We start from the raw sequence: 23,785 nt of genomic DNA, 5'->3' as shown, positions 1-23,785 counted from the left end.
GCAGTGGGGAATACGAACATACCAAAGGTTTAAAATTTTATAAAAGGGACATGTATACTCTGTAGAACTTGCAACAATGCACTCAGTACATGCAATACTTTAGCTTAGTTTCAATTTCTATTGACAAATGAACTCCTGAGTGACCTTGGAGGACTCAAAATTGAATGACCTTGGAGGACTCAAACTTGAGTGACCTTGGAGGAAAAAAAATCTTACACTTGACGATTATTTGAGCCACAGCCTCGATGATGCCCAGGCTGCTCATGGCCACACAGGTATAGTTGGCTGACTCGCGGACACTGTTTAATTCCAGAACGTTCCTGCCTACTGGCATCTCATCCTCAGGCGTCAGGTCCTCAGAGTTAAGCATCCACTTGACGTAGGGCATGGGCGAGCCCACAGCTACGCAGGTGATGTTGACGCTACCACCTGGCATGATCTCGTGGCTTGTGGGGAGGATGGAGAATCTTGGTGGCACGCGTCGAACTGCGAAGGGGCGGAGGAATGGTGACAAGAAAAAGAGAAAGGTAACAAGACACGCCGATGAAAATGAGCCTTTCTTTAGAACGTGCATGTTGTCTAAAGAGAGGACAACAAATTATATAAATGAGGTTGAACTTAACAGACTTTTTGATTTTTAGTTTACAAAATAATGGTAAAGTAACTAAATTAACAGAACTGCTTCACCAACAATATAGATTAACATTTAAGCAACAAATTCATAGCAACAAGGTTCCATTGACCAATATCTGACCCATCACAGCACGATTAATTACACAAAAATCTATTATGAGTTTCTCATCTTTAAAACTAGTTTTCTATGTGACCTGTACTTGTATTAAACAAAATGAAAAACATGCATTGGCAATTACTGTAAAATAACAACAACAGTTGTACTCTACAGTTTGAACAGAAAATGCTCCCTTTGAAGACATTCTAAGGGTGAAAGAGTTAAGTTTGAAAAATAATTGGCAATTTTTTCAAATCTGCCTGTACTAAAATAACCCACAAATGTATGACTGTAAGTTTGGTATGTACATCTACTGGTAATGGTAAGCCCCTCAAAGAAGGACTAAAGATGAGAAACCTTAATCAGATTTTTGTGGTTGAGATTAGATCAACTGGACAAAGCCTTTTTTAAGATCTGACACGCTTCCATTGATAGATGCAGCTGTCATCTTCACAGACATCATGCAGAAAGAGGTAGAGGTCAACCAAAGAGTAAATGGAAAGAATAAAACCAGAGAGAAGAATTTGATAAACAACGCAGAGGAATATAACTGAAGGGTCACTAGCATGCCCGGACAAAGACAACTGGAGAGGAATATAATATAAGAAGTATAAGAGAATAGAATGCGAGAAAGAGGAGAAAGTGAAGGGTTGGGAGAAGGAACGAGGGGGGAAACCCACTTCAATGCAGAGAAAGGCTTTTTTATCGAATCCAGCCAATATAATGTAATGTGACAGAATTGTACTGTCACATTGCAGTCCTGGCCAGAAGTAACACAAAACTTGCAGCTGAGATTACAGATTCAGTCTAAGTCAAACAGTAACTTTTTAGTTTAACTCGACTAACTTTAACACATATCAAAAAACATGAAAAAATAATTGACTAAAAAAGGACACATGATTGGTGCAGATGCTAGTCTACGATGGGGACAACAATGAACCTTAACTACCGAGATGTAAAACCAGAACACAAGAGCTCAAATGGAGAAACCGTTGAGGACAAGGGTCTAGGGGTAGATGGATATGAGTTATGGGGTAGATGAAGTTGGCCAGGTTGTGGAATAGGCTCTTTTCAAAGCCTGCCTGGCTCAACCATTTTTGGTAACCCTGCTTTTCTGACATGTCTTGCCCAATTAGCATCAATAGCTCTTAATCATAGTAGATGTATTTGATCTGATGTGAGGTGAGTGATACAAGTACAGTTCATTTCAATATGTTGGAGAGTCTTTCACGTCATTTTTTTACAACCCAAATTTTACGTCCATTTGAAAGTTTTTGGATAGAAGTTTTGAAAAGTTTTCTCAGCGGAACCATCGACACCACGGTACACAACAGTTCAAGCAGTTGAACTGACTGTACTCCAATCCTTAATGGCTTCCTTTTCATTTCCATCAAATTTAACAAGGCATCTACCCTGATTAAGATCCATATGCTGAGGTCTAAATGCACCCGTTTCAGGTAAATACCCGCATTACGAACTAAACAATAAAACCCATATAATCATTACAAAATACTTCAACTTACAATCAGGGTATAGATTTGACAGATTTCAGGTAAACAGTGCTATTTGTTATGTATGTTACATATATGAGGAGTCAATGAGGAGTTGTGTTAAAATTTAAGATTGCGCCAAACTTTAGAGTTTGGTTTCCCCAAGAATTGTCAAGGTAACTGTTGCCCAATTGATGTTGGTGAATGCAATGACAATGAAACATGAAGTAGGAGGGTGCTGGGTGTGACCTAATATGGCAGGTGGAGAGGAGGGTCATGCCTCATTTACATTTGGCAAGAGGAGGGAGGATAGGAAGAGGGACAGCAATGGAGTTTAAGGTGCTGGGGCTAGCTCAGAAACAAACCAAACTAATAATACAAATAAGAAAAAAAACAAAACAAACATAGACTCAAGGAGGACAGATACGACAGGTAGAGACAGGGCACAAGGCAGGACAAGACCTAGGCTGCAAGACAGAAAACGGAGGCATGGACAGACTAGAGGATATACACGCTGGGCAAGATACAGAAGGAAAACAACAAAAGGAGCAAGAGGTAGGGGCAGAGAAGACTGTAACCCTGGCCCAACTTGGGTAAAATTATGGCGCTTAGTAGGTTTGACTTCTCACACAATAGGGCTTGAAATTGAAGATTAAACTTTCACCAAAGTCTCAGAAAAACAGCAGGCAAAGAGCACAAAATCTTGGATTTGAAATTTGACACCAACATCTAACGTTTCATTGGTGAATTCAGCTTAAAAGGTAAAAAAAAAAAAAAAAAGTTAGCATGCTTTTAAATTACTTTTAGAGCGACTGCAACTGGCACAATCGTTAATGTCTAAAGTATCAAAAAGTCATGAGTTAACAAATATATTCACAATTTCAGAGATCCAAGTGTGACGGGTGACCATGGTTGGTTTCCGGCAGGCGATAATCACATTTTAACTCAACCTACATTCGAACAATTCTAGAGCACATTATTTACAGTCACTTAAGCCAGTTCAAGTTAACTTTATGAGGTTAATCATGTAGCTTACATTAAAATCTATTCAACATATTAATACATTTAAATATAACATTTGTATCCATTTTGATACTGATCTGTTTACAAAATGTTGTTATTGATGTTGTGATTTTTTTAAAAGAGTGTATAAAACTGCATTTAAAGGAATGTTCCAGGTTAGTTACAAGCTCTATCAATGGTATTTGTGGCATAATGTTGATTTGACTTTTTTTTTTTTTTAAACAAAAGAACTATTGTGGCTATACTTTTGAAATAGCATGTATTGTTTAACATTTATTGCTTTGCCTTGTGTCCTTCCATTGTAATAGGTTAACTGTATGTGATTTTGTGGTTAACTATTTTTTGTGGAAACACTATACCATAACTTGACTAACAATAAATACTATTTGTACAACATTTATTTTTCATGCTAAATATACATTTCTAAATATGCTAACAAATGTTGTACATTAAAATGCATATTAATTAACATTAATTCATGCATTATAAAATAAACTAACATAGAACAATAGTATATTAGAAATTAACAAGTCTTAATTAAGATTAAAAAATACTTTAAAAAAGCATTGTTAGTTCATGATACCCATTACATTTACTAATAAAAAAACTAAAAATATTTTCTGCAATAATCATTATGCCACAAATGATGTCTCAATAACTTGTATTGAACCTGGAACATTCCATTAATAGTGAAAAAACAGCTGAGTCTGTTAAGAAACACCAACATCACTGAAACGACCCTCTAAAAAGTGCATATTCAACAAATATGTAATAAAGGTGAAAGGGCAGCCCATGTATCACAACATCATGCATGACTGTGCTTGCAAGAATGACAAGAATAAAACGGCACCAAACTATTGACCAGGCCGACTGCTACTGTCAACACATACTGCTCCAGCATGCAACCCCACCCGCTTGCAATTTAAGAATTTTTTTGGGGAAGCCACACATTTGAAATGTTGACATTGTTGAATTTGTCACAGCACACACAGATAAAACAGTGCATGTGTGTTTTAAAGGCTCTATGAAATGAGAAAATCTACTGCAACTTTATATTGCCTCATACTTTTGTTACCATAAATCCTTTTCACTTACTAACTACCACTCCAAAGTATTTATACCTTCTTCACTGGGCTTTTAGAACAATGTTTTTCATTGTCAACAAGTACTGCTGCTGCTGTGTTCTTGCACAAATAACCTTTGCCTTAAAGACACTTATTGAATTCAATGTGGGCCTACTGATGGGTAATGCTGCATTTGGCCAATTCTCAAAACTACATTTAAAAGAGGATAGGCTGAGAAGAGAAATGGAGTTGAATCTTTTGAATTTCACTTCCTGCGGCCACATTCAGGCCTGTTAACTGTAAGCTTTGGTTGTTGAATGAGGGCTGCAGACTTTCACCTTTTGAATTATTCATAATCCAAAATTTCCATTGTTGCTCTTGTTGTATGCTCAAAGCCACGTTTGCTAATCTGCACTTGAATTTCCAAGATTAAAATCAAAAGTTCAACTTAACCTGGTCATTTTATAAATGGAACAACCATCTTAAAAGAATGTAAGGAGCTTGGCAACTTCAAAGCCAAAGTCAACAAAGAATCAAGTACTCATACGGCTTAAATAAACTGGCAAAGAGGGAAATTATAAGCGGTTCTAATGTCTTCAGATACATGTCGGCATTTATCAATTGATCTGCCTCTTTATGCTTTGAAATGCTGCTGCATGAAATAAGAAAGCCATTCTAGGCTTTATCAAAGTCCTGACACATGGTCCTAAAGCTCAAATCCTGATGTTTGATGTGTGATGGTACTCTCTGCTGTTATATTCGGAGGAATATGGTCAAAGATTCCAACTGAATGGACACGCTCCTTATTCACTAAGACCAGGTGCCCTGCAGCCCAAACGAGTGGAACGAGAGCAATGGAATACAAAAAGAAATCTCTTTGAGGTCCAGAGTCAACATCCCATTTCAAGCCCGAAGTGGAGAAACACAACTCAAGAGGTTTGACGGTGGACAAAGGAAAGGCAAGTCAAAAGAGGTAAAGGCCAAACGGTTCCATACTCCTTTTAATTCTTGACTAGGACGTGGAAGTTGCGCCAAGCCAATGTTTCGAAGGTGGACATTATCGCCCATTTTGGTGAGACAGTCTGTCTGGCCTCTAAATGAAGGGAGGGGGAAGCCAAAATAATGTGCAGCCTTTAATGTCACCTTGAAGCTAAGATTACACCCCGTTTAATGTCCGATATCCACAATAATCCATTTCACTTGAAGGTAAGAGAGGTTGAGCATAAGAAGTAAGAGGTTTGCATGCAGTCCGCAGGGGTTTTTCCATATTAACATTCACACCTCCACCGCTACAATGCAAATCACTCTCTGCAAGGATTTTGGAAGAACCAGTTCCACTAATGGAAGCAGGGATGCCTTTGTAATACAATCACAACCCCTGATTATAGCCTAAATATTGTGCAATAAAACCGTCCAATTATTTCGAGGTTGTGCGAACAACTGCCCCTTCACGACACTGAACAGTTGTAGCCGATGCCTAAATCAGCCATTTTGCTCATTTGGATGGGGTTCAAAGTTAGCCTCCCTTTCAACCAAGTAAATAGGGTGTGATTTAGCTTTCATTTCCATTTTTACACAAAAAAGCACAACACTGCATGCAAGGACATGCAAGACAACTCAAGTAGCAGCAATTGGGGAAGTTCACATGCATCTTCATGCACATACATTGCACAAATCCATTATGTGTTGTAGCATAGCATAACATATCATATCATATCGAGTACAGTCCAGTTTTCCAGCAGCTCTGAGAGTATCAGTGAGGTCTAGATTTTCTAGTCTGTAATATGCTCTCATTTCCAAGAAACATTCTGGGATCTTGAATCCTTAACTTGTTTCCTTTGACACAGCATTACATTGAGTTGAATGGCGGAACATTTGAGCAAACATTGTCAGGCAGCAACAATGAAAGATTAGCGACCCCATTGAAACAAGTAGAATTATAATTTCCGTTATTAATTTGGAGTAAAATAGGAGAGCACTTGTTTCTTTTGAGTCTTAGCTCTGATAAGTCGAAGCTCAGAGGGGGATTTCAGCATACGGAGACAATTAACTTCTACGCCTATCAAGACAGAAAACAAAAAAAAGAGGAATATCTAGTTGAAAAGTTGCTAATTCAGAAAGTTGTCACTCCTTTAAGATGCTGTGTAATTTCATTGCCACTAGTGGCAACAAATGGAATTGTAATCTGTCTGCCCGAAATTGCAACATTAGCTCAATAAGTGGCGTGAGTTTGGGGCGGGATTGCCTGTTTAGTTGACCAACAGAAGACGAGGGGAGTGTTTGAAACCTATCTTGAATTTGAGTTGGTAAATAGTTTATTTTTCTTGTTTTAAGCATAACTCCATTTAGTGATATTTATGCTCAAAACAAGAAATTTGTCAATTGAGTAAGAAAAATAAACTCAATTAAAGATATATTCTCAGAACACAAGTCATATCTTAAACAAATGTATCTTGATTTAAGGTCATTTAGATATTATTACAGGAAAACAACACATAAATACTGTTTTAGAAAATGATTTTTGCGTGTTGTTATAAAGTAAGCAGCAACAAGAACGTATCAGGGGAAAAGGGGTATGAATGTCACTATGGGAACAGCCGGATATGAAAAATAAAGCCTGCCAATAAATGCCAGTCCCTGAGAGACAGTGTAGCGGCAAAGCACACTTCATTATTTATACACCCAAATCATGCTGGGGGCCGGCATGACAACTACGTCAAGCTGTGTTGGCCACCCCTCCCGACAACACCATGTCTGTAAAAGTGAATAATTCAGAGAGCCATTTTGTCTTAGACATTACGAGATAGCCGGCAAGGCGTAAGGATCAGTGCCAAGTGAAGCAGGGGTCTTGTGATTTGTCATTATCCTAGACAGACAGACGAATGCACATTTAAAACGGCACTACAGTTGTGGAGGGCAGACACTAGGGAGAAATTCTGTGCACAGAGTAGGCAGCGTTTGTTTGCCCCTAGTGAGCCATTCGCACGATTGGACAAACTTGTCAGACATAATTTGATCTTTCTGCTTGACGTCCTATTCTACAGCTCTAAAAATTCTTCTTAATGAATTTCAAATACCATGAACAGAAAGACAATGGTTTGAATTTTCTGACATAATGCAAAATGTTGGTGCTAATAATAGCAAAAAATTAACTTGTTTTACAGTAAAAATGATGTAAACATTCTTAAAACAAGATACATTTACTTAAGCAGCTAAATGGCTAGATTTTTTGTCTAGTTTTCAGAAGACTTGAACAAAATGTACTTACATTTATGCATATAACAAAGAAACTTTATCTTAAAATCCCACTAAATGTTATTATATTTCTCTGAAAACAGGACTTAATATCTTATGCCATTCTGCTTTAAGTATTTTTTTTTTTTTTACAGTACTTTAAGTTTTCAGATAATAAATTGTTTTTGTTTTTTTAAACAAATGTTGCAATTTTGCAATTACAACTTAGCCAGTTTTATTCTTAACAAAAACAAAAAAACAATAAGCCAATCTTACATATTTTTGCTTAGAATGTTTTTAATCTTGTGTTAAGGATATTTTTACTGAAAATCAGGAAAAAATAAAATAAAATACAGATTTTAAATTTTTATATCCCAAAAAGTATTGAGACGAACATAGACATTTTTATATGTTGTACTGATGAGTTTACTGTATGCGAGAGAGAATATCTAGAAACTGAAAGGCTAGCGGGACTTGGCAAAAAACATCACTAGCCTGATATGGAATTAGCTTGCAATTAATTTGCCATACTCTCAATTGCATTACCTAAGGATTAGCATAGAAACACTCCAAAACAAAGCACTCACATTTTGTTTTGGTCCAATTTGGGGGTTTTAATATTGCACATCACAGCAATGTGAAAAGCAATTCAAACGTTTGCTGCACCGAGGGACCGAATGAATGAGAAATCCTGCTTTGATTGAGCCAGCAGACTGCCTACTCACTGGGGTACCTCAGGGCTCAGTGCTTGGCCCACTACTCTTCTCTATCTATACAACATCACTGGGACAAAAGGGCAAGAGGCAGTCAGTAACCTTGAGAGACTATTGCTAGCTAGTTGCTACCGTGCAAAAGTCTCGTGTTAAAGCGGGGTGGGTGGGGGTGTGGTGATGCGGTGTGGGGGGTTGTTATGAATCTACTATTGCTCCATGAGGCACAAAGAAACAAATTAGTGGAGTGAATTCGCAGCCAAAACAATCAGAGTTAACCAGGTTGTCGCTGGCTTTGTTTTCAGATGGCGGGAAAACTGCTGTAATCTTGTATAAAATTCCACAGTGAGTATTTTCAAAGCAGCCACGTTTCACGGGACAACAATGCACAGAAATACAAACCACATCTGACAAACCAATAACTACAACATAAAGGAAGTTTCATTAAACTAAGGGCACGCACAACACAAACACCACAATACAAGGAGCAAACTAAGGCTTAATTTGGGATAAATTGTCGTTTGGAGTAAACAAAGAAAATACTTTTTTTTTTTTTTTTAAAAGACACAGGAATGCAACAAACACGACAGCCAAAAGGAACTTCGTCTTGAGGCATGCAAGTGAAGTTACATTCTCTCATCATGCAACAGGCTGAGTTTTTTTCAAATGCTAGGTTTCCATGACAGCATGTGCAGCAATTTTTAACTATTTGGGCGAAAGCAATACCAAAGGATGCAAACGAGAAAAAGGCCCCACAATGCAAACTTAAAATGTAAAAGGAAAACGAACCCGAATTAGCGGGTTTGTTACTACTACTTTTTGAATTGCTTTGCAATTAAATAAACTTTTTCCCCATAATTAAAACTTATTTAGCAGGATCATTTTATACTCGGAATTGCCAATAAGCTTTCAATTAAGATTAAGCTTTTAATACATGTTGATTTTCGCTTTTAATGTGGGTTAAAAAAAAGTGAAAAAAGAAAAAACACACCAACCTTCTCGTAGCTCTGAGGGATGTTAAGGGTTTGATGCAGAACACAATGACATGAGGAGAAGAGAAAATAGGGGAAACAGAGAGAGAGTAAAAAGGGCCACCTCAAGGCTTTTAGCTTCTTTTTTCCCCCTGATGCTTTTTTCTTGACACGCATTTGTCACGTGACATGTCTGCTGCGTTAACCTGCTTTAACCCAGAACACTTTGATTCACACCCATGGTTGTTTGGCCAGCTAAGAAAAGTGCTTGGCCACTGGAGTCAATTCAAGAATGTTATAACAATGCAAAATCACTAAGTTGTTAGCCACCTAAAGGGCTTCCACTGTGGCTTTAAATACAGAAACAAAACAGACAGACAAAAAACAGTAACTCAATAAAGCAACCCAAAGTAAACCGTACAAATAAAATAAGACATAATTCGCATTAAAGTTAGCAGCTTTAATTAAGACAACCGATTTTAAAAGAAGTGCTATGCTTTTGTCAGACTTACAAGACCAATTTTAACAGTTTCTGAGTACAAAAATGTAAATGCGTTCTATTAGAAATAAAGCAGGATATTCAACTAGAAACTGGATGTTTTCTCTATTGTAGCTGCTAATTTCAAGTGCGGTTCATTCTAGGAAATAAAAACATTTGATTGTACTCAATAATTAGGCTTAAAAAGAAAACAAAAGGAGATGAAATACAGAACAGTCTTAATGCAGTACGAGTATAATCAGTAAAAAATCCACACAGTCATGTTAAATAAAATAATCGCTATAATAATTTGAGAGGATGAAATCACCCAATTAAATAAATCTCACTATAACATTTTAAAATAAGGTAAGTTACTGAACATCTAATACTGTTTAAGGTCTTAAGTATCTTCAGGCTCTTTAATGTCAAGTAAAATAAAGCAAAAAGCCTCTACAAGACTCTACATTATAGTCATTTTACCACGCTAAAAGCGATGTTTTAGGTTCAACATGAAGAGAGAAGTACATAAAACCCCCTTAATCAGGGTAAAAGAATTCAAATGACATGTGGACACAAGTGTACACATAATGGCTATTTTACAATAGCTCATCCAATCAGAATTTAGTGCAGAAACTCTGTTTTACATTTCACTAGGCAACTTGTGGTCTTGAGATGCTGGATATATTACATTACTTACATCTGCATCTCAAGCTGGAGAACAATAACAACTATAATAACGAAAAGCCAACTCCCTGACCTAATGTAAAGTTATTTGGGACTCAGCGGGTAAAAATCCATCCCATATGCTGTCGTTTTTAATATGCAATAAATAAATAAATAATGCACAAAACGCATCAGCCTAGATTTATTAAAGTCATCAACCTGGAGATTCGACTTTTCTTAATGTTAACAGTGAGAACTGTCTGTGCTTACGGTATGCCTTAAAACAATACCAGATGTTCATTTCTAGTAATAACTACTGAAGCAATATAGGAATTCGTTTTGCTTGTTAGCACAATTGCACTGACATTATGTAAGATTACATTGTGAAATTAACATTTGTGCATATGTGATGTACAGCATGCATATTCTGTGATCAACACATTCCAAAATTTACCCTTTTACCTTGGAGGGAGTGAGCATTTGATTGGTTTAGTGCGCTTAGGCACCCAAATCAAAATCAAGACTTACCATCATCCTCTTCTGCCTGAAAACTTAAGAAAACATACCTGTGCGACCCACGATTTGGCCCGTCAAGGGAAGACTGAACACTAGTTAGATCCCGTTAAGTATTAAAATTGTAACTTTGTTTGGTGCACATTTCTAAATATATATATTTGTACTCTAATGCAAATTTACACCATTCAGGAAGCCACCAGGCTGGTCTTGGGACTATTTAAGAAGGTGTGATTTTTCGATGGGCTCCAGGGCCAGGTTGCTCCCTACCTCGCACATACAGGTTGGCAGGGGAAGAGTATCGGACGCCTTCCACGTTAGATGCCACACACTCGTATTTCCCCTGGTCCGTTTCTTCCGTGTTTTCGATCTGAAGGGCACCTGAGAGAGCAAAAAAAATCCCAAAGAACAGGATGATAGAGAAGAGAGAGAGAGAGAGAGAGAGAGAGAGAGAGAGAGAGAGAGAGAGAGAGAGAGAAGACGACGAAACGAATATTAGAAATACGAAAGTAGCATGACAATCAGAAGCTCTTTATTTTATTTTGCAGGTTTGATGCTGCACATCATCCTCATGAAATGCTAAAAGCCCTTTCCCATTTAGAAGCCAATGTTGCCTTTTAACGCTACACACCGTGTTGAATCTGAGCAGTTCTTGACTTGAGGCTAGAAAAATTAGACGGCGAAACATCTGATCTAAATATGTCCAAGTGTATCGCGTCAAACTGAATGGAAGAACTAGCAGCAATGTTTTCTGCAAAGGAGTGCCGGATCAATGTACCAGGAAGTAGCAGGGTGTGGAGTCGAAGTAGAGTGTCTAAAGTGTGTAAGAACGACTCCATCCCAACGGGAATAAAGTTGGCGAGGGTCAAGGCTGAGCTGTGAGCTGAACGTCCATTAGTTCCGAAGCTTACCACAACACTTAAATCCCACAGCATGAATTATTTCATTGGGCTCACCAGGAACTGAGAGTTATACTTGTGTCAGTATCTGCTGGAGTTTGGCAATTGGCTTCACATGATAAACACTTGATATTCTTCCAAATCAGGCCTCAAATCTTGGGCTGTTAACCAAGGCCGATGCCATGTGGGCCAAAAAACCTGAAGGGGGGTAAATCCAAATGAAGGTTCTAGACCGATAAATCCTTGCAGAAGAAAAACTGAAGATTTGTCTACATGGAGACTTGGAAGATAAATCCTAAATATTCTAGGTGTCTGGACACTTTAACGTGACATTTTTTTTATCCAAAGCAACTTACAGGACATTTCCCCTGCAATAACCTGAAGTTAACTGGCTTCCTTGTAGATATACTCATGGTCTTGCTCAAATGGTGATAGATCACAAACCACCACTTCTGGAATTTGAACCAGGAGGTTAGGTTTTGGCTGATTAGCATGTCCCAGTTAGCCCCTTTGGTAGACGCCGGAACTACATCATAAAGTGCCAAAAGTCAGTTTCCTCATTGACAGTCATTTAAAAAAAAACAAAAACAAACAAAAAAAAAAAACAAACGGTGCATTTTGAAGAAATATTTTTTTAAACATTTCAATTGAGAACAAAAATGTCATTATATTATTGGATTCGTTTCACCAATGAATTTTTGGTAGGCTTTTAACAGTGTAAACATCCTTAAAACAAGATATATTTACTTAACAAGCAAAATGACATAGAAATGAGATATGACAGAGAAATCAAACAAAATTGAGAAAAATATTCAGTCTATAAGACAAAACTATTTGCCAATGTACTACAAAAATAATTTTTTAAAGATATTTTGTCTTGTTTTCCTCTAAAATAATATAATAATAACAACGCTCAATATCATTCAGACTGGTTACGACAACACAGTCCTCTTCTCATTCCTGGAGAGACATTTGCTCTCACAAAACCTGGATGTCAACCCTCAGCAATGGGACATCACCAGCAGTGAGGTGGAGGGACTCACGCTGCAGTTTAAGTGCTTATTCTACATCCTGTGGAAAATTCGGTGTGCCAATGTGCTTCTGGGTCGATGCATCACACCTGCTCGCAGCGGATCAACAGCATGACGGGATCACGGTGTTTAGAGGCGTGGCACGAAGAGACCAAAATGAAAGTGTGTGTGTCTGTACACAGATCGTTTGATGTGCACATTTACGAAGCGGGCGTCCAGTTGACGGTAGGAGGTCTTGGAGAGCGTTCTAAATCTCGTCAGGTGCATGGCCGACGGGAACCGCTGTTGTGCAACCTGTGCAATGTAACTTGGAAATCTGCACTATGATTTTGTCTTCCCTCTCAGTCAATTCCAGAGCCTCTTACTGCAGAAAACAGCCACTAATTTTAATGTTATTGAATTAGAGGCTGATAAATAAACCATGGCACAGTGGCGTGCCAAACTCTCATGGAGGCCTGAACTCTCTCACACTTTCTTGCTTGTCCTCACTCTTGTGATGCCCTTTCTCTCGTGAAAAGTCTTTGAGATTCTACAGACAGCAAATACCCTTCCGTCAAACCAGTAATTAAGCGGCGCCATATAGATCGGCAATTGAGTAAAGCTTACTGGGATGTAAACATTGCATACCCAAATTCATTAAACACACACTAATTCCTAGTGGTTCCAAAGCAGGAAAATTTACTCAGCACTTCTTCCTGCCTTTACTGGACTATTTTAGGTACTCCTGCTTGCTATTCAGCCGAACAGTGATTCCCTACTGACTTCATTACATATTTGCTGCTTGGTTTTTTTTCCCCGTTTCCACTCGAATCTATCTGGGGAGGGCATTCAAGGATGATATACCTACTTTATTCTTTTTCAAGTAGTGTTCTACCAATCTATCAGTCTCTTTGTCCTTATAGCTCACTGGTACGGAGAAAAACTAATCGCAAGCGAAAAGCTAATCATGGCTTCTTCATTCTCTTATCCTGTCCTCGTCTTAGTGGGCGTCTAATATTGTGTCTTGCTAGCTTTTTTTCAAGCCAATTTGTTGTTGTTGGATTGTACCAGTATGATTTGCTCATATCATTATTGTTAAAGCCCTGTCTCTCTTATTAAAATTCTGTCTCGTCTACCAACTCGTCCAACTGAAAAGTGGGATTTTTTCCAACAACCCAAGTACGTTTCACATGTTAGAATCCAAAGAAAATGTATTTCATTCCCCCAGCTGTTTCCCTCAAAACTCCCTTTCTGCTCAGCCTGAAAATGTTGTTTTCAGTTATTATCTTTTATGTATAATTACATTTTGAATTTCCATTATCCAGCCTGCCTGTGGCTTTTTTTAGGCTAGCGGCGTAGCTTTCCGTTAGCAGCACAGTAAGCAACAAAACAAGGTTTTATCTTGCTTCAACCAATAGTGTCGGGCTCAAAGAGTCGTAAAGCAAGTGTCAGTTTTCTTGTGTTAGATAAAACGTCATTTGTTGAATATCCATAGGAGACACAAAACCTCCGGCTGTGAACTATTATCGCAAGCAGAACAATAACGAAGATATTAAAGTATTCCAAATGCGTTCTGCAAAGTGTTAGCACACTACACATTACCCAAGGGCAAAAGACATAGACGCCATTGCTAATGATGACCAGGCCTTGGCATAATATGTAGTTTTTTTTGTTGGTATACATATAGGAGTCTGTGGACTGGATTTTAACATGGTAAAATGTGTCAAACAGAGCCAAGAGTATAACTACATCTTGGAAGCTGCTAACATATTCAAATTAGCCAAAATATTTATTTAATGAACACTCAAAGGGTGAGGGATTGCGACACTATAAAATATCCTTATTTAATTTTATTTAATTAGCACTTATGTCTTGTCCTCCAGTGAATTTATCTAAATTCCTTTAAAAGAACAAATTTGTTTGAGAAGCGAAATTGCATAAGATATTAATATTTCTTTTCACATATTTTATCTTAAGGTTGTTTATATAATTCAATTGGCAAACAGTTTTATTTAGTCTTGTTTTAAGCATTAGTTTAAAAAGATTTAGGGATGTTTATGCTTTAAACAAGGCAAAACTATATGCCAAAGGGGTATGAAAAATAAACCTTCTTCAAAATGTACTCTCTTTAAAGTTTATAGAGTTATTACATCCCTAACCAGAAAACTGGGGTAAGAAAAATTGAAAATGAAGTTTTTTTTTCCTTAACCCATTAGTAAATGTTTAAGCTCAAACTTTTGTTAGATTTCCCTGAAAACAAGATTGTTTGCAGTGTAAATGAAGAAATATTCTCCGACAATAACAGCTCTTCAAGTGTCAGTACAAACACATTGTCCTTTAAACTGGACATTAAGTGTTTTTGTTACAAACAGCCACAGTTGGCGTTCGGTTGATAGACACGCGGTAACCGTTGACCTGCGAACGGTTCAGGCTTAGCGATGGCCTCAGGAGACGAGGTCTTGCCATCTCCTGTCAACCCTCGAATCCCGGATCGGGGGGAAACAGGCTGGGCTGTCTGTTAAGCGGAGGTCGTGACAGGAGGCAGTTCTGCTGAGGCGTGGAGCGTGGCAGCCAGGTGTGGAGCTAGAGAGGAGCAGTGAAGCGTGACCGATGCTACGATGCAGCTGTCTATTAGGGCCAACCGCTAACATGGAGAGACTGCAGCTCTGTTTCAAAACCTAGTGAGCTGCTTCGCCCATGTAGGCAGCTGCCTTCTAAGGCAGCATCCTAACCGCCATGGAACCTGATTTAGTGACTGATTTGAAACGCTCTACATATGCATGAAATCTGTGTAGAAGGGTTACTATAGCTAAGAATTTTTAATTGAGTTTTAGTTTCTTTTCATTTTTAATTTGATCTGATAATTTTCACTCTATTTTAGCTTTGTTATTTTTGTATTTTCTAATTAGTTTTGGAGTCATACATTTTTTTAAATAGTATTTTCTGCCTTCAGATTTTCCACTTATGTTTCATACTGTAAAAAATTTCTGTAATTTTAATGGTAAAAGATGCTACAGTCAAAAATGTTAATTGGTTAATGGGTAGAGTTACCTTTAAAATATACGGTAAAAAAATTTAATAAATTTAACAAGACAATACATGTCATTTTATGGTAAAAATGTTGTAAAATTATGTTTTTAGATGTAAAAATTATGATTTTACCATATAATTAAATGGTAAAAATGTATATTATGTTTACCAAGAGAGTACATGTACTTGTGCATTAAATGTCTGGCAACCACAGCTGCTGGTAATTTACCGTAAATGTTCCGGTTTTATTTTTTTACAGTGCCGTTTAGGAAAATGTTTTGCATTTGCAAACTTTGTAGTTTTGATAACAATAACAACACTGTAGTGTGCCACATAAACGGCATTTTGCAATTGATTTTAATAGATTTTGATGCTAGCATGTTGCTAAAGTAGCTAAAAAACACTCTTAAAAAGCATGAAACTATATAACACAAATATTGGGTAAGATAATCAGCTTGTAATTACACAACTTTTTTTTTTTTATTATTGTTTTCAGTATTTAATAAAAAGTAATTACATTCAAAAAATGTCTCGCCTCATCTCACATACTGGATTATGCTTTTATTTTTATTTTAATTACCGATTTATTTTTTCACATCATTTTTCTTTGTAGCTTTTGACATCAGCTTTGACGTTATCATGTTGCCACGATAACAAGGTACTCTTAAAAGCGTAAAAATACATTTCACACAAATATTAAGTAAAATATTTCATTCGTAGTTAAATTGAGCTACCTTTTATCAAAAGATTATCATTATTGAAGTAAATTTATTTATATTCGACAATTCTCTCTCCTCGTACATTATATTGGATTATGTTTTTTACCGCACTTGATGCAATACATTTGGATCAATACATGATGGAGTGGTGGCGGCGTAGTGGGCTAAAGCACATAACTGGTAATCAGAAGGTTGCCGGTTCGATCCCCACAGCCACCACCATTGTGTCCTTGTGCAAGGCACTCCAGGTTCCTCTGGGGGTATTGTCCCTGTAATAAGTGCACTGTAAGTTGCTTTGGATAAAAGCGTCTCTCAAATGCATAAATGTACTTGTAAATGTACATTTTGGGATTGCCCTCTCCGCAAAGGATACAAGCAGTGCAGCCTATGAATTTAGCTAAAACAAGGTATCTTAAAAAAGGCAGCATAATTTAGATGCCTACCTTTTGGAACCGCTTTCACGTCAGGATTGCATCTACAATGCCATAAATGCGTCTAGGTAGGCAGCTCACTAGGTTTTGGAACAGAACACGTGTGCACGTGATGGCTCTTGGCATGCTTGATTAATCTCAATAACAGCTCACGGCTAAAAGCAACCTAGTCATCTTCAATACACATGTTTTCCAGCACCTACAGTTCTATTTGTGTAATTCAATTAGTGGATGATGGCCACGCATGACTGATTTGTTTGTGGGATCAACCGAATGGCTGGATTTTTTTTCTACATGTGCGGAACCGGTTAGAAGAGAAGTGAATACTTTGTATATTATTCCAAACATACCCAAACACTACTCTTACTATTTCTGCAGTATATAGTATGTTTCCTTGGTTTTACAACATTTCGTAGCTCAATTTATCGTTTTTCTCACTTTCCTGCTTGTCTTTTTATTCCGCTTTTTCGCCTGATCACAAAAGTGGCTTCACCTAAGAGGCACTGCGACCATGAATCCACAAATCATAAAAAAAAAGGGAGTTTTACTTTAAGAATATGACAAACAATGACAAAACCCTGTCCGTATAGTTTGTTTGGTCACTACAGTAGGAAAAGCGCAAACAAGTACGGACACGCCAAGGTCATTAAACACGAGACCATCATCATTTGGGCTAGACATAACGCAATTGTTGTCAACTTCCATCTGTTGGCTTGTCGAGCTCTCAAAGATGCCAATGATGCGTGCCCACATCCAAAGCATCCACCTCGTGCCACTCAGTCATTTAGCCGCGCTTTGAGCTAATTAACCCGTATAAAATAAATTGGCATGACATGAAGAAATGTTACATTTTTGGGTGCACATATGCAAACACGCATTAGCTGCTGACCAATTCGAGGGCAGGTGTTGCAGTTTAATTAATCTAAGGTGACTTAATTAGGTTTGCTCCTCATTCACCGGAGCAGCTCCTTGGGGTGGGTTTAGAGGGAGGCCTCCAGCATAACTGCCCCGACTCGTTTACCCCAGATGGGGGTTGAATCTGCAGTAGCTGCCCTGGGCAAAAGGTCTGCTTTGGATCACTAATTCCATTATGCAAAGGCAGACTTTATAAGTCACGTTTGGGTTAGTGAGCAGAAAATGTTTAATATGCTGCGTTTCTGCATTATAAATACTGGAAGCACTCTAAGAAAGAGTTAGAAGTAAAGCAAATCTACCCACCCGCTACATGGTCAAATTTTATGCTGTGCTCCTATGAGTCTACCAAATCATATATTGAAATACTGTGATTCTTTTTCTCATGACTGCATTAACACTTTAGATACATAACATTTCCTACAGTTCAACTGACAAAACAACATGATTATGCAGGAAGTTGTCGATATATTTTCGACCCATTCTGCCGAGTAACTAAAAAGCACCAGCTCCCATCAGACAACTTCACATCAGTTTAAATGTGTTTACCTTTTCCTGTGGCACGACTGATAGCGCAAAGTGGTTTTAGAGACACAGGTTCTTATACTGTTGAAAGTTGGAAGTTTGCGCAATTTGGAGATTGCATTTTCGCTTTTAAATAAAAAAATTTTACTCCACTGACAGTTAGGTTTAGGGTTGGGGTTTGGGGGTAGAGTTCATGAAATGTGCATTTTTGTTGACCGTTTAACCTCCTTTACAACTAAAAACAACTCAGTTTTACAGTTTTTTGTAGTTTTAATCGATCCAATCATGATATTGTGATGCAACATAATGTATTGAACTGTAATGTACACTCACCGGGCAGTTTATTAGGAACACCTGTACACCTACTTATTCATGTGATTATCTAATCAGCTAATTGTGTGGCAGCAGTGTAATGCATAAATCATGCAGATACAGGTCAGGAGCTTCAGTTAATGTTCACATCAACCATCAGAATGGGGACAAAATTTGATCTCAATGATTTGGAGCGTGGCATGATTGTTGGTGCCAGATGAGTATTTCTGGGATTTTCACACACAACAGTCTCTAGAATTTACTCTGAATGGTGCCAGAAACAAAAAACATCCAGTGAGCGGCAGTTCTGTGGATGGAAATGCTTGTTGATGAGAGAGGTCAACAGAGAATGGCCAGACTGGTTTGAACTGACAAAGTCTACGATAACTCAGATAACTGCTCTGTACAATTGTGGTGAGAAGAATATCATCTCTGAATGCACAACACATCAAACCTTGAGGCAGATGGGCTACAACAGCACTTTATTAGAACCATAGTATTCCTAATAAAGTGCAGAGTTTGTGTATATTGCAATGGATATCGTATCGTGTGGTAGTTGGCGATACACAGCACAACGAGACAAATTTAGACACTGTAAATCTGACACAAAATTGGAAAGTAAATTGCCCGAAACACTGTGCATAATTGCCATTATTGACATTTGAACATTGTTTATTCCCCACTAACCCATTTAAATTAAATAAATAAAAATAAAATAAAAAAAAAGATGACTTTTTTTTTTTAATAATAAATAAATTCAAAGTTACGCTCAAACCAAAGGTGTTTACTTACCTGCTCACTCTGTAAAACAACACTTTGTTAGGTTAAAAACAGTTTTAAACCACAAATTTGTCCAATTTTTAGATCTAATAAAATAAACCGATTATTTTGGACCAGTCCCTTTAGCTTTGATAACATCTCCACGTTGCTTTTCCATTTCAGTGTCAAAAGAGACATTTTAGCAGAAAAAATGTGGGCTACCTTCTTAAGGATGGGTCACAATGGTTGGCTAGTTGACTTTTTTTCTCATATTTATACAGCTCTGGGAAAAATGATCAGTTTCTATGGATTTACTCTTTATAGGTATGTGTTTGAGTAAAATGAACATTTTTGTTTTATTCTATAAAGTACTGACAACATTTCTCCAAAATTCCAAATAAAAATATTGTCATTTAGAGCATTTATTTGCAGAAAATGACAACTGGTCAACACGACAAAAAAGATGCAGTGTTTTCAGACCTCCAATAATGCAAAGAAAACAAGTTCATATTCATTTTTAAACAACACAATACTAATGTTTTAACTTAGGAAGAGTTCAGAAATCAATATTTGGTGGAATAACCCTGATTTTCAATCACAGCTTTCATGCATCTTGACATGCTCTCTACCAGTCTTTCACATTGCTGATGGGTGACTTTATGCCACTCCTGCCGCAAAAATTCAAGCAGCTCGGCTTTGTTTGATGGACCTACCACTTGATCACATGCCAAAGGTTTTCAAAGGGTTCAGGTCTGGAGATTGGGCTGACCATGACAGGGTCTTGATCAGGTGGTCCTCCAACGACACTTTGATTGACCTGGCTGTGTGGCATGGAGCATTGTCCTGCTGGAAAAACCAATCCTCAGAGTTGGGGAACATTGTCAGAGCAGGAAGCAAGTTTTCTTCCAGGATAACCTTGTACATGCCTTGATACATGTGTCCTTCACAAAAACGAATCTGCCTGATTACAGCCTTGTTGAAGCACCCCCAGATCATCACAGATCCTCCACCTGGTCGTGGAGACCTGGAGAGGCCTTCAAGCCACAGTGTCTCGCACCCACTGTAAAATTTGGTGGAGGATCGGTGATGATCTCGGGGTGCTTCAGCAAGGCTGGAATTGGGCAGATTTGTCTTTATAAAGGACTCATAAATCAAACCACTGTCATGGCTAGCCCAATCTCCAGACCTGAACCCTTTGAAAACCTCTGGAATGTCATCAAGAGGAAGATGGATGGCCAAAAGTCATCAAACAAAGCCGAGCTGCTTGAATTTTTGTGCATAATGTCACCCAACACCAATGTGAAAGACTGGTGGAGAGCATGCCAAGACGCATGAAAGCTGTGATTGAAAATCATAATATATATATATTTGTCACATCACATTTTAGTAGCAGTGTATATTAAAGTGAATGGTGGAAATCTTCTAAAATTATGAAAATTCATTGAGCTGTTGGTCACGCCTTAGACCCCACATTTTACGTCAATTTTCGTGATGAGGTCGATTGGCCGGGCAGGTGGAGATGAGATCAGAGCTGACACAGAAAGGCGGCAACATTATTTACTTCGCATACTAATTAGCATGATAAGCGAGGCCTGCCCCCACAAACCCTGCAAATGTCATAGACATAGGCAAACATCAACTGAACACCTGTCTTCTCCCAGACACTGACATTTTAATTCACAACATTGAGGAATTAACAAACACACAACACACACATTCAGCCACAGCACTCACAAACATGGAACAGGAATAGACACGGACACACACAAAGACACAATTAAGGACAAAGAATGAATGTTAACAGGAAAAAGAAGATGGCAGCTGGTCTCCGTTGGAAAGAAAGGTTTAGCAGTCGTCTGGAGTCATTAGTTTGGTGATTAAATTAGGTTAGTTGTGTTATGACTGTGTTTTCATATTAGCGTCTTACCTCGGATAGGAGTACCCTCTGGAAAAAGACACAAATGAGACAAACATCAGTTTAGTTCAAGATTAATATTAGTCCAGGTTATTTAATGCTGTGGAAGGGAGACGCTTCCTAATGTACTGATTATTATTTTGTTTGAGATCTTCATCAATCAAAGTTTAAATAAAAGTTCAAGACCTCCCAGTGCTGGTTTTGATAAATGGACTTGAAGCTTTGCATGTCTGGTTGTATCTCTAATCTCTTCTTCTCTACCTGCATGCATATAAATAAAGTTTGTGACTTTTAATGTTTCCCATAATTTCCTGGGTCTCATTCCACTCCCTAGTTTCATACGTTGTGAATAGTATATATCGTGAACAGAATTGAGGACTAGCAAAAGTTCAAATTCTCTCAACTTTTGGTCATATGATGGAGCGTCACTTTTGCAAACCTTTGCATTTTTCTTCGACGTCCTTCCGACACAACATCCCCTTCGAAAATAATGATTTTGTACTTCTACGTAGCGCCGTACTGGACAAAAACAAACTGCGTGTGAGAGATTAGAACTGATAACGTGCGGTCCTACATGTTTGCCGCAGTTTTAATCATGATCCAATTAATGTATTAAATCGTGTATCGCGATTCAATCTCAATAATGTATATCGTATTCTGAGGTACTTAGAATACGATATACTTAGCCCTTAGATTTCTAGCCCTAAACCAAAATCAAACTCAACAAATTAAGACACTTAAAATTTGACACAATATTGGAATTGAAATTGCTCAAAAACATGACATAGCTTCCTATGTTGTGAATAAGTATATTGTGAATGCGGTTTCGGGTGCTAGCAAGGGTGTTGAACCAAAAAACGTTGGTACACTGATGACTCAAATGACGATTGCCTAAGTTATGCATTAAAATGCAGCTGGTATTTATCATCAACATTACTGAATAACACGCCATTGCACATCTTCATTGTAGATGATAAAATATACAATGCTATTGTCAAAGAAGACAAACGTAAATGAAAAAAAAAAAATGGGGTGTATTGCTAATCTTCTTCTAAAACTTACGTTTCTAGGATTTCAGTTTGTACATTCGTGAAATAATTCATGAATAATTGCAAAAAAAAAATCTCTAAATATTGAAAATAAGCTTCAACTTCATACATTTACACTTGTGCTCATTCTCTGACAACTAGAGACCTAAAGACATACCAATATTTCCGTAAGGGAACACGAAACACGAATGCATTTAATTGGATTTCTGAAATTCGCAATGGTCGACGAACGGCTACGTCAGTGTACATTGAAGCAACATTTCCATAAGTGAACATAGTTTAAAATGAAGCAGGAATACACTGAATTGGATTTCCAAAATTTGCAATGGTCGATGGACTGCTATGTCAGAGTACGTTGAAGAAAAAGTCAAAGGACAGACAAGTTTTTCCTCTACATCCTTCCAATACAATATCCCCTTTGAAATCAATGGATTTGCGATGTTCTCTGATGCAGTGTAAACTCTAATGTGTATTTGCCGTTAGTTCCACCGCTAGTCAATGTTTGTATCCATTAGGTGCAAATCACATGACTTCAGTTGCGCTCGTTCTACATGCCGGCCTGTTTGCGCATTTTATCGTCTATAAATATTAAAGAAAATAAATGTGACATCTGAAATTACCCTGACTAAGCCCTATATGTGCATCTGATCTGCACTTAAATGTGATAATAAGAGTTACAGTATACAACTTTGCCAAAACTCATGCAGAGAAAACAGTGCTACTTGTGTAGCCTTGCCAGTCCGAAGTCAGCGGGTGTAGGAGATATTCTGACCTAACATGGCTGTCTGAATGGTTTTCAACAATGAAGACACTATACTTCCTGTAGCTGTAACACAATAGAAGTCTGTCAGTGTGGCTTGCTTATAAATTGGGCCACCGTGTGCCAATTTTCAGGAGGCCAACATTACAAAGGTCTAAGGTTAATGTGGCTATCAGAAAAGTGTCTTCATGAAATAGATTGGAAAGTTATGAACTGCATTCCAAACATCAAATCTGTGAACCTTTTGAGGAGATTTTCTTCTAACATGTTAATGATATAAAGCAGAATACCCTCACTGACTCAGACAACACAGAAAAACAGTGAGCTCCTTTGTCCACCAGCAATAGGAAGGTCATCATGGTCATGTGAAGGATATTTTGCCTGCTTCTCGATTGGATGCCCCTGATATTAAAGGGACAGTTCACCCAAACATTCTGTCATTATTTACTCAACCCTTATGCAGTATAGTTTGATTGGGGTGGGGGGTTGGGGGGTTAATCTAGTATTTCATCTAGTATTAATAGTTTTGACCGCTGGCTCCCCTAACAGCAATATACAATACAAATGCACAAATCTGAGAGATGTGTA

At 37.8% G+C, this 23,785-nt stretch overlaps 1 protein-coding gene across 6 annotated transcripts in view; it reads right to left on the bottom strand.

Annotated features, from left to right (window-relative positions):
- The window catches only part of LOC127438034 (receptor-type tyrosine-protein phosphatase S-like), a 276,854-nt gene that overhangs the window by 74,913 nt on the left and 178,156 nt on the right, over positions 1 to 23,785 (bottom strand). For 4 of the 6 annotated variants that reach the window (XM_051693296.1, XM_051693297.1, XM_051693299.1 and 1 more), the window contains exons 7-8: positions 11,147 to 11,257; positions 217 to 486 (exon numbers count right to left, since the gene is read on the bottom strand). In XM_051693296.1, coding sequence (XP_051549256.1) covers positions 217 to 486; positions 11,147 to 11,257 — 381 coding nt within the window. Of the gene's footprint in view, positions 1 to 216; positions 487 to 9,246; positions 11,104 to 11,146; positions 11,258 to 21,400; positions 21,419 to 23,785 lie in introns of those variants that run through there. The other 2 variants (XM_051693295.1, XM_051693298.1) reach the window with 2 other exon arrangements.

The sequence above is a fragment of the Myxocyprinus asiaticus genome, chromosome 49 (assembly GCF_019703515.2).
Source record: "Myxocyprinus asiaticus isolate MX2 ecotype Aquarium Trade chromosome 49, UBuf_Myxa_2, whole genome shotgun sequence".
NCBI classification, from domain to species: Eukaryota; Metazoa; Chordata; class Actinopteri; order Cypriniformes; family Catostomidae; genus Myxocyprinus; species Myxocyprinus asiaticus.
Note: the sequence above shows the minus strand (reverse complement) of the source record. Positions and strands in the feature narration are given on the sequence as shown.